We start from the raw sequence: 10,606 nt of genomic DNA on the forward strand, positions 1-10,606 counted from the left end.
TATCATGGAGACTCCAGGTTTGCTAAGTGAGCAGTAACGGCATAGCTGGGGGTTAGCGTGACATGGTACATGGAACCCTGGATGTTTGCTGCTTTGGTAGGACCTTGAGATAACACCTTGGTGCAACCATCACTCTGACAGTTGAAGCCCAAAATATCTCTAGATATTACTAGATAAGACAGATATGGTAGCATGAATCTGGAAGAAAATGAACGTCCTCTTAAATAAAGGTGAAATTAAAAATAAAAATAAATTCTAGGGAAAATTCATCTGAATCTGATAAGCTCCACAAGGAAAGGACAGTGGAAAAAGCAAACCGATCCGCGTTTACCTATACAATGGAGAAATGCTTCAATCCAAGATGATACACAGGCAATATTGCAAGCCACATTCCTACTGTATCCATCTGTACTGCAGCAGTTGTCAGAGTCCCCACAGACCCCACCAGACAGGCAGCTAAAGCAAACCAACCATAATTCATTAGGTGCTGTTGTGTGCAGGCTCATTACATCTGGACATTGTGGGGAGCATAATAATAATGAAAGAAATCGGGGGCAATATCAATACAGCGCTAATTAAATAAAGAAAAACAAGGGCCTCCCGGGTGGCGCAGTGGTCTAGGGCACTGCATCGCAGTGCTAACTGCGCCACCAGAGTCTCTGGGTTCGCTCCCAGGCTCTGTCGCAGCCGGCCGCGACCGGGAGGTCCGTGGGGCGACGCACAATTGGCATAGCGTCGTCCGGGTTAGGGAGGGTTTGGCCGGTAGGGATATCCTTGTCTCATCGCGCTCCAGCGACTCCTGTGGCGGGCCGGGCGCAGTGCACGCTAACCAAGGGGGCCAGGTACACGGTGTTTCCTCCGACACATTGGTGCGGCTGGCTTCCGGGTTGGAGGCGCGCTGTGTTAAGAAGCAGTGCGGCTTGGCTTGGTTGGGTTGTGCTTCGGAGGACGCATGGCTTTCGACCTTCGTCTCTCCCGAGCCCGTACGGGAGTTGTAGCGATGAGACAAGATAGTAATTACTAGCGATTGGATACCACGAAAATTGGGGAGAAAATGGGATAAAAAAAAAGAAAGAAAAAAAAAAAAAAAGAAAGAAAAACAAGGAGACTAAGAAATATAGAAACAAACAAATCACATACAAATGGATCTTAGCCATCTGAGGATATTAAAGTAAATCATTTAATAATAACAGAAATATAGTTAGTCTGTAGGGCGGTGGTGGATGGTGGTGGGGAAGTTTAGTGGAACGGGATGCCGTGAGACACGTCTTAACTAATCACGATGCCGGGGTTGAACAATGAGCGAGTGTGGGCCTGTGGCATGGCGATAACCAGCGTGAGCACGAGAGTAGCTGCCGGCCCTCCCGTGGATGCACCACAGAATATTTTAGCACGGAGATCGAGCCCAGGAAATGTAATTATACTGTACGTACGCTAGGAGGGAGAGGAAAGCAGAAGAGAGGGGGTGGGTGGGAGACATTAGGAAGTAAGGAAAGGGAAATTAGGGAGGGAAAATGGGATACCCGTGTGGATCGACTCGCTCCAGGAAAGGACGGCTGCCGTTGGACTGAGGAAGTGAATTGTTTCCACCCGTCTTCAATAATGTCTTTATTAGACGACTTAAGATAAAAGGAAGGGGTTTGTGTGTGGTTGGGGGATGTATACACACATGTATTTTTTTCCTTCTCTGTGGGATTTCTTTTCTAAACGATGCCTGCGTTTCCAGTGTTTTGTCTGTTTGTTCTCTCAAAACACCTGCTGCCTCTCCTCTTAGTGACACGTTTCATCTCGCTCTCTGACATTTGTGCTCCTGAATGTTCCCGGGAGACATTTCCCGATAGACACTTATCATTCTGCCCCGCCTTCTCCATCCGACATGAGGGACCGCCGCTTCTAACGTGAGCATTAAGCGGCCTTTGAAGTTCGGGATGTGAGAGAGGGAGGCAGACAATAAAGCACGTTAGCACGGGAGGTGACAACTTGACTGGTGAGCCCTGAGAAACTCAGTAGGAGCACTCTAGCAGGGTGTGCTAGCATCACATCCCATCCCATCACTACTCACGAGAACCTCAGACTCTGGCAACAACATGGTCCGCTGCTAAATCTCCCCTGACAAGAAGGAGACGTCTGCCAGGGAAAATAATTGATATTAAAGGCTAAGTCTGAGGATGGAGCTTTAGATAGAATTCCCTTCCAGGGAGACCGGATTGGACCTAATTGACATCGGTGTGTGTATGCGTGTGTGTACCTGTGTGTGTGCGTATGTGTCCAGGCGCGTGTATTTAAAACAGCAAGGTGGTTACAGTACATGTTGGTACTCAGCTCAGCTCTGCTCCAGCCTCTGTCCTTCATGACTTAATTAGTACTGGTGTTTGGTCAATACTGTACTGCTCATTAGTTTGAATTAATAATGAAACATAAAGATGCTATTTGTTCCATAGTCGTCTCTTTATAGAGGTACATGTGTATATTGAGTTTGGTATAGAGTCATTCTAAATTATTCAGGCTATCCATTCCAGAACATTTACAAAGTTGGGCCTGATGCTCACCAAACAATGTGAGCTGAACTTATTTCATGAATCGCTGATTGGGAGAGTCCTCCAGGTGTAGAGTCAGAGAGTCCTACTGCTAAACGCTAGCTAGCTTGATGAATAATCAAATCAAATGTATTTATAAAGCCCTTTTTTTCTCCAGATATCACTTTTTTTCCCACCTTTATTTAACTAGGCAAGTCAGTTAAGAACAAATTCTTATTTTCAATGACGGCCTAGGAACAGTGGGTTAACTGCCTTGTTCAGGAGCAGAACGACAGATTTTTACCTTGTCAGCTCGGGGATTCAATCTTGCAACCTTTCGGTTACTAGTCCAACACTCTAACCACTAGACTACTAGGTTGCCTGCCGCATAGTGCTATACAGAAACCCAGCCTAAAACCACAAACAGCAAGCAATGCAGAACTCATTCAATTAATGTTACTAAATGATTTACTACATACTGTGCAGAACCAGGTTGGAATCCTAATGTCCTAATGAAGGTTAAATAAAAAAGTCCTGAATCACCATCACTTAGTTCTGTTAAACAGGATCAGCACACCATTTACTTCTCATTTACTGGTCATTAATAATGCATTATTAAGCTATTAAATACACACACGACGCACGCACGCACGCACGCATGCACGCACGCACACACACACACACACACACACACACACACACACACACACACACACACACAGTAATATAAGAGAAACTAAATCACTGTGTTCGCCCACCTTCTCCACTGACCCAGATTCTCAGAGCCATTCTACCAAAATCCTTTTAAAATGAGAGCCCACCTTTATCTCTCAAGCAGCCCATAGCCATAACCCTCGTTCATGGTTTAATCATCAGGACCTAAACTGGAAAAACCTTCACTCCACGACACTTAGGCAAAGTGCACCACTTTAGAGCCAGCAACCCACCTAAAAGAGACATGGTGCTTGCCTGAGTTTGTAGTGTGTGTTGTGAGGGTGTGTGTGTGTGTTGCGAGGGTGTGTTTGTGTGTTGCGAGGGTGTGTGTGTTGCTGATGTACAGTGTGTATGTACGATGAACAGCCACTGTGTGTGTGTGTGTGTGTGTGTGTGTGTGTGTGTGTGTGTGTGTGTGTGTGTGTGTGTGTGTGTGTGTGTGTGTGTGTGTGTGTGTGTGTGTGTGTGTGTGTGTGTGTGTGTGTGTCAGGGATGATAAGGTGCATCTGTTTCCTCTTTGTCTTTCCCTCCAGTGAGACCCTGCTCGTCAACTCAGAAGACAGATGCACCCTGGGCACTAAACACTGTCAGCACGACTCCGTTGAAGTCTCTAAACACTAGAACGACCACACTGGAGCCACTAAATATCCCAAATGGCCTTGCTGGGAACACTAAACACTCCCAAAGAGCTTCAGTCACGTCACAGGTGACAAACGGCGCTCTGGGCTTAGGGTGTCAACCTCATCCCCTCTTCAAGCGAAGCAGAAACACAGAGAATCCCTGCAGCAATATTAGTGTTAATAAACAGAAAACCGGAAATATTGTCACTTCACTATTTCCTGTAGTTGACTGAAGCATGCTTGGTAAAGTTCGCCTAACGTTTTCTATATTTGTCTGCCATGACTAAATCACAACGCACACTGACAGATGGTGGCAGCAGTGGGATCCGTATTGGTGTCAAATCAAATCAAATTTATTTCTATAGCCCTTCGTACATCAGCTGATATCTCAAAGTGTTGTACAGAAACCCAGCCTAAAACCCCAAACAGCAAGCAATGCAGGTGTAGAAGCACGGTGGCTAGGAAAAACTCCCTAGAAAGGCCAAAACCTAGGAAGAAACCTAGAGAGGAACCAGGCTATGAGGGGTGGCCAGTCCTCTTCTGGCTGTGCCGGGTGGAGATTATAACAGATCATGGCCAAGATGTTCAAATGTTCATAAATGACCAGCATGGTCAAATAATAATAATCACAGTAGTTGTCGTGTATCTCTCCGATTAAGGAGGAACAATGACTAGGGAAAGGAATTTTTCCTGAACACAGTCACCTGACAATGAGGTGTGTGTTTGTAAGTGTGCATGTGCGTGTGTGTGTGTGTATGTGTGTTTGTAAGTGTGTGTGGGCCTCTCAGAGTCTGCGATCCCCATGATAGGTGTCACGTTCCTGACCTGTTTTCTGTTATTTTTGTATGTGTTTAGTTGGTCAGGGCGTGAGTTGGGGTGGGCATTCTATGTTTTGTGTTTCTATGTTTAGGTCATTTGTAATTAGCCTTATATGGTTCTCAATCAGGGACAGGTGTTTGACGTTTCCTCTGATTGAGAACCATATAAAGGTAGGCTGTTCACACTGTTTGTTTGTGGGTGATTGTCTTCCGTGTCTGTGTATGTGCACCACACGGGACTGTTTCGTTTTGTCGTTCGTGTATGTAGTCTGTTCCTGTTCGTGCGTTCTTCGTCATTTTGTAAGTTCTCAGGTCCAGGTCTGTCTACATCGTTTATTTGTTTTGTAGTGTGTCACAGAGTTTTCGTGTTTCGTCTTTTCTTTAATAAACGTTATTATGGATTCAACATACGCTGCGCTTTGGTCCAATCCCTACTCCTCCTCTTCTTCCCGAAGAGGAGGAGGACACCCGTTACAGAATCACCCACCAAACAAGGATCAAGCAGCGTGAGAGGAACCAGCAACAGCGGAAAAATAACCAGGACTCGTGGACATGGGAGGAAATATTGGACGGAAAGGGACCCTGGGCTCAACCAGGAGAATATCGCCGCCCCAAAGCTGAGCTGGAGGCAGCGAAAGCAGAGAGGCGGCGTTTCGAGGAGCTAGCTCGGAGGCAGGAGAAGGATCTGGGCTACACTACGTGGGAGGAGATCGACAGGTGGGCGATCAACCCAGGGCGAGTGCCGGAGCCCGCCTGGGATTCTCTGGCGCAGTGCGAGGAGGGATACCGGCGAATGGAGGCAGCACGACGACGCGGTAGGAAGCCTGTGAGTAAACCCCAAAAATGTCTTGGGGGGGGCTAAGAGGGAGAGTGGCGAAGTCAGGTAGGAGACCTGCGCCCACTCCCTGTACTTACCGTGAAGAGCGAGAGTACGGGCAGACACCGTGTTACGCAGTAGAGCGCATGGTGTCTCCTGCACGTGTGCACAGCCCGGTGCGGTACATACCAGCTCCTCGTATCGGCCGGGCCAGATTGAGCATTGAGCCAAGTGCCATGAAGCCGGCTCTACATATCTGGCCACCAGTGCGTCTCCTTGGGCCGGCTTACATGGCACCAGCCTTACGCATGGTGTCCCCGGTTCGCCTACATAGCCCGGTGCGGGTTATTCCACCTCCCCGCACTGGTAGGGCTAGATTGAGCATTGAGCCAAGTGCCATGAAGCCGGCTCTACATATCTGGCCACCAGTGCGTCTCCTCGGGCCGGCTTACATGGCACCAGCCTTACGCATGGTGTCCCCGGTTCGCCTACATAGCCCGGTGCGGGTTATTCCACCTCCCCGCACTGGTCGGGCGACGGGGAGCATACAAACAGGTAAGGTTGGGCAGGCTCAGTGCTCAAGGGAGCCAGTACGCCTGCACGGTCCGGTATTTCCGGCGCCACCTCCCCGCTCCAGCCCAGTACCACCAGTGCCTACACCACGCACCAGGCTTCCAGTGCGTATCCAGAGTCCTGTTCCTCCTCCACGCACTCTTCCTGTGGTGCGTGTCTCCAGTCCAGTGCCTCCAGTTCCGGCACCACGCATCAAGCCTCCTGTGTGTCTCCAGAGTCCTGTACGCACTGTTCCTTCTCCCCGCACTCGCCCTGAGGTGCGTGTCCTTAGCCCGGTACCTCCAGTTCCGGTATCACGCACCAGGCCTACAGTGCGTCTCAGCCGGCCAGAGTCTGCCGTCTGCCAAGCGGCGCCTGAACTGCCCGTCTGCCAAGCGGCGCCTGAACTGCCCGTCTGCCCAGCGGAGCCTGAACTGCCCGTCTGCCCAACGGCGCCTGAACTGCCCGTCTGCCCAACGCCGTCTGAACTGTCCGTCTGCCAAGCGTCGCATGAACTGCCCGTCGGTACTGAGCCTTCAAAGCCGCCCGTCTGCCATGAGCCTGCAAAGCCGCCCGTCTGCCATGAGCCTACAGAGCCGTCCGCCAGACAGGAGCCGCTAGAGCCTTCCGCCAGACAGGAGCCGCTAGAGCCTTCCGCCAGACAGGAGCAGCCAAAGCCTTCCGCCAGACAGGATCAGCCAGAGCCTTCTGCCAGACAGGATCAGCCAGAGCCTTCCGCCAGACAGGATCAGCCAGAGCCTTCCGCCAGACATGACCAGCCAGAGCCGTCAGCGAGCCATGACCAGCCAGAGCCGTCATCCAGCCATGACCAGCCAGAGCCGTCATCCAGCCATGACCAGCCAGAGCCGTCATCCAGCCATGACCAGCCAGAGCCGTCATCCAGCCATGACCAGCCAGAGCCGTCATCCAGCCATGACCAGCCAGAGCCGTCATCCAGCCAGGATCCGCCAGAGCCGTCATCCAGCCAGGATCCGCCAGAGCCAGCCAGCCAGGATCCGCCAGAGCCAGCCAGCCAGGATCCGCCATCCAGTCCGGTGCTGCCGTCCCTCAGTCCGGAGCTGCCGTCCCTCAGTCCGGAGCTGCCGTCCCTCTGTCCGGAGCTGCCCCTTATCCCGGTGATGCCCCTTAATTTAGGTGGGGTTATTTGGAGGGTGGTCATTGTGAGGGGGATAAAAAAGCGGAGATTTATTATGGTGGGATGGGGACCACGCCCAGAGCCTGAGCCGCCACCGTGGACAGATATCCACCCAGACCCTCCCCTAGACTTTTGGTGGTGCGTCCGGAGTTCGCACCTTGAAGGGGGGGTTCTGTCACGTTCCTGACCTGTTTTCTGTTATTTTTGTATGTGTTTAGTTGGTCAGGGCGTGAGTTGGGGTGGGCATTCTATGTTTTGTGTTTCTATGTTTAGGTCATTTGTAATTAGCCTTATATGGTTCTCAATCAGGGACAGGTGTTTGACGTTTCCTCTGATTGAGAACCATATAAAGGTAGGCTGTTCACACTGTTTGTTTGTGGGTGATTGTCTTCCGTGTCTGTGTATGTGTACCACACGGGACTGTTTCGTTTTGTCGTTCGTGTATGTAGTCTGTTCCTGTTCGTGCGTTCTTCGTCATTTTGTAAGTTCTCAGGTCCAGGTCTGTCTACATCGTTTACTTGTTTTGTAGTGTGTCACAGAGTTTTCGTGTTTCGTCTTTTCTTTAATAAACGTTATTATGGATTCAACATACGCTGCGCTTTGGTCCAATCCCTACTCCTCCTCTTCTTCCGAAGAGGAGGAGGACAACCGTTACAATAGGCTTTAGCGGAGCGCTAGTTATTCACCCCTCAAGCTGGTCCGATGGAGCTCTCTGGCTCAGATCAGCCGGCATGAAAAACATGGAGGAAGTCAAACACATTTACACACTCACACTACTGAACTTGTGGGCCAAGAGCTCGCTTCCGACACATTTACACCCAGTCACATAGAGACAGTATGTGTGGATCAACAACTCACACCAAGCCCGAAGACCAAAAGCGCAAAGGAAAGGTTAACATCCCTGTTCAGCAGACTAACAGGATGAAAGTCCCACGCCTCGGGGCCAAAAGGCTAGACATAACTGCTGATGTACAGTATGTAGAGTGCACAGATGTGTGAAAACACACACACGCACAAGCACACACTGTCACACACACACACTGCTCCAGCTCCACAGGCAGGGGTGTTTTATCTTCATTGCCAGGTCTTAATTCAGGCCATACGGCAGACTGTAGACACTGGAGATAATATAATGGCAGCGGTGCGCTTCCCAACTCAAAATACCATTCATCCGTCACATACTGTCAATGGTGTCCCCCTTATAAATCTCCCTGAAGGAGAGGGAGGGAGAGAGGCAGGCAGACAAAGGAAAAGTGAAGGAGATGGAAAGAAAGAAAGCAAGAAAGCAAGAAAGCAAGAAAGAAAGAAAGAAAGAAAGAAAGAAAGAAAGAAAGAAAGAAAGAAAGAAAGAAAGAAAGAAAGAAAGAAAGAAAGAAAGAAAGAAAGAAAGAGGGGACAAAAGGAGGAAGAGAGAAGGAAAAATAAAGCGTGATAGAAAGAGAAGAAGACAACCAGAGGGAGGCTGGGGGGGGGGGGTGTCAGCTTGGTTATGACCTGGTTAAAAATGTCACGCTACATTTGCATGTTCTCCCCGACAAACTAAACCAGAGCGCCACCAATACAGACCTGCTCCTATAAGACACACATCACACAGAGAAGAGATTCCCGTCAGCATTTGAATATCATCCAAATTAGTCAGCATATCTGTACGCTGAGCATGTGTATGGTGAATGAGTCGGTGTGTGTATGTATTAGCCTCCCTGATCATGTGTTAGTGAGCAAGTGCACGTCCTCTGTGAGTGTGTGTGTCTGTGCCCATTCAGTGAAAAATGGATGCAAACTGTGTGTGCGCACACGTTTGTCAGACAAATCTTTACCAATCAGACATGGATGTCGATATCTCTGTGAGGCTGAGCATTCTCAAATTACCTTAGATTACTGCCTGCTACTACCAATGCTGGGCTGATCGAACCCAATTTGCATTTGGCTGACGGTGAATATTAAACTGTCTCGCTGATGCTGCCTAAACCTGGGGAGGGTTTTAACATACGATCTGGAGCTGCACGGGTGACGGAGAAGAAAATAAATTCTGAGCGGTTGAGACGGGGGGGGTTAAAGGAAAGGGAGGGGGTGATATTGGGGAGAGAGAAGGGTACGTTATGAATAAAGGGATACTATTAAAGGAGGATAAGATTTGCAGAAGGGAGTAATCGGAGGGAAGAGTATCACATCTGGGATGGAGGGAGTAACAGAAGGAAGAGGCATGAAGATCCAAGAAGGGAGGGGTGGACGATAGGAGAAGGGCAAAGTAAAGGAAGGGGTTGGAATGTCAGCGAGAGCACCTGCATCTGCATTGCTGCTCACACACTAGAAACGAGACCTGAGCATTTGGAAGGGGAACTAAATGGAACAGCTTTCATTACAAACCATGAGCAGAACAGAGCGAAGGAAGGAACCAGCTTAGGGAAGTGAAAACATGTCAGGAATTGCATCGTGTTGAATGAATCACGCTACTTAAACCCATATGCTGCGAGGAGAAGAAACATGCTCTGGTCTACTGCTACACTCAGGGCTAAGAATCACCTCAGCCCCTTTAAAAGGCTTTGCATTAATTTGATATATAGGAACAAAGGTCTAAACACAGACAGGTTAAGTGGAGAGGAGAGGAATGAATATGAATGTCTCTGACCTCCTAGCAGCATCAGAACTCAGAACACTGCTCAGTAGAAGACATTGGGGCAGGATTTTCCCCTTTGCTCCACCAACAGCTAATACAGTATAATGTATCACTGTGTGAGTGTGTGTGTGTGTGTGTGTGTGTGTGTGTGTGTGTGTGTGTGTGTGTGTGTGTGTGTGTGTGTGTGTGTGTATTTATTTATCATTACATTTTGTTTGTGTGTATTTATAATTGCATTTAATTAGAAAGATCAAACCTCTTTCTGAAGAACTAAAGACTGCAATGGGCAGGTACATTTTGACATCATGAACCTCCCTGTCTTTTCTCGAATCATTCTGTAGCAAGTGTGTGCACGTACTATACGTGCTTCTGTGTGTGTGTGTGTGTGTGTGTGTGTGTGTGTGTGTCCGTTCCCAGTCACTCACCAGCTCGATGAGCTCCTGGTAGCACACCTGTCCATCCTCGTTGCTCTGCACCAGGGCAAACAGCATGTCCAGTTTGGAGGGGTCCAGCTGCAGCTCATGGTGCTCCACCAGACTGGTGAAGTTCTCCACTGCGATGAAACCGGTGTTGTCTGGGTCCAGCTGGCAAAACACAACAACACATGAATATCAGTGCAGGCTGATCAGAATGCTGCTGTTGATGATTCTAGTAGTAGTGCTTATTAGCAAGGATCGGCTCAATTCCATTTCAATTCAGGGAATTCAAGATTTGAAAAGTGACATTCCTTTCCTACGTTGAGTAAATTGAAAGGGAATTAATCCTGTTCATTTCGAATAATTCTCTTTCTCTACCT

At 48.9% G+C, this 10,606-nt stretch overlaps 1 protein-coding gene across 1 annotated transcript in view; it reads right to left on the reverse strand.

Annotated features, from left to right (window-relative positions):
* rhbdl1 (rhomboid, veinlet-like 1 (Drosophila)) overlaps positions 1–10,403 on the reverse strand; it is a 41,634-nt gene extending 31,231 nt beyond the window's left edge. Inside the window, exon 1 of the mRNA XM_038990390.1 lies at positions 10,236–10,403. Within this exon, the coding sequence (XP_038846318.1) occupies positions 10,236–10,301 (66 nt within the window). The 5' untranslated portion in view covers positions 10,302–10,403. The remainder of the gene's footprint in view (positions 1–10,235) is intronic.
* Between the last annotated feature and the right edge of the window lie 203 nt (positions 10,404–10,606).

Source organism: Salvelinus namaycush, chromosome 4, assembly GCF_016432855.1.
Source record: "Salvelinus namaycush isolate Seneca chromosome 4, SaNama_1.0, whole genome shotgun sequence".
In the NCBI taxonomy this organism is placed as follows: Eukaryota; Metazoa; Chordata; class Actinopteri; order Salmoniformes; family Salmonidae; genus Salvelinus; species Salvelinus namaycush.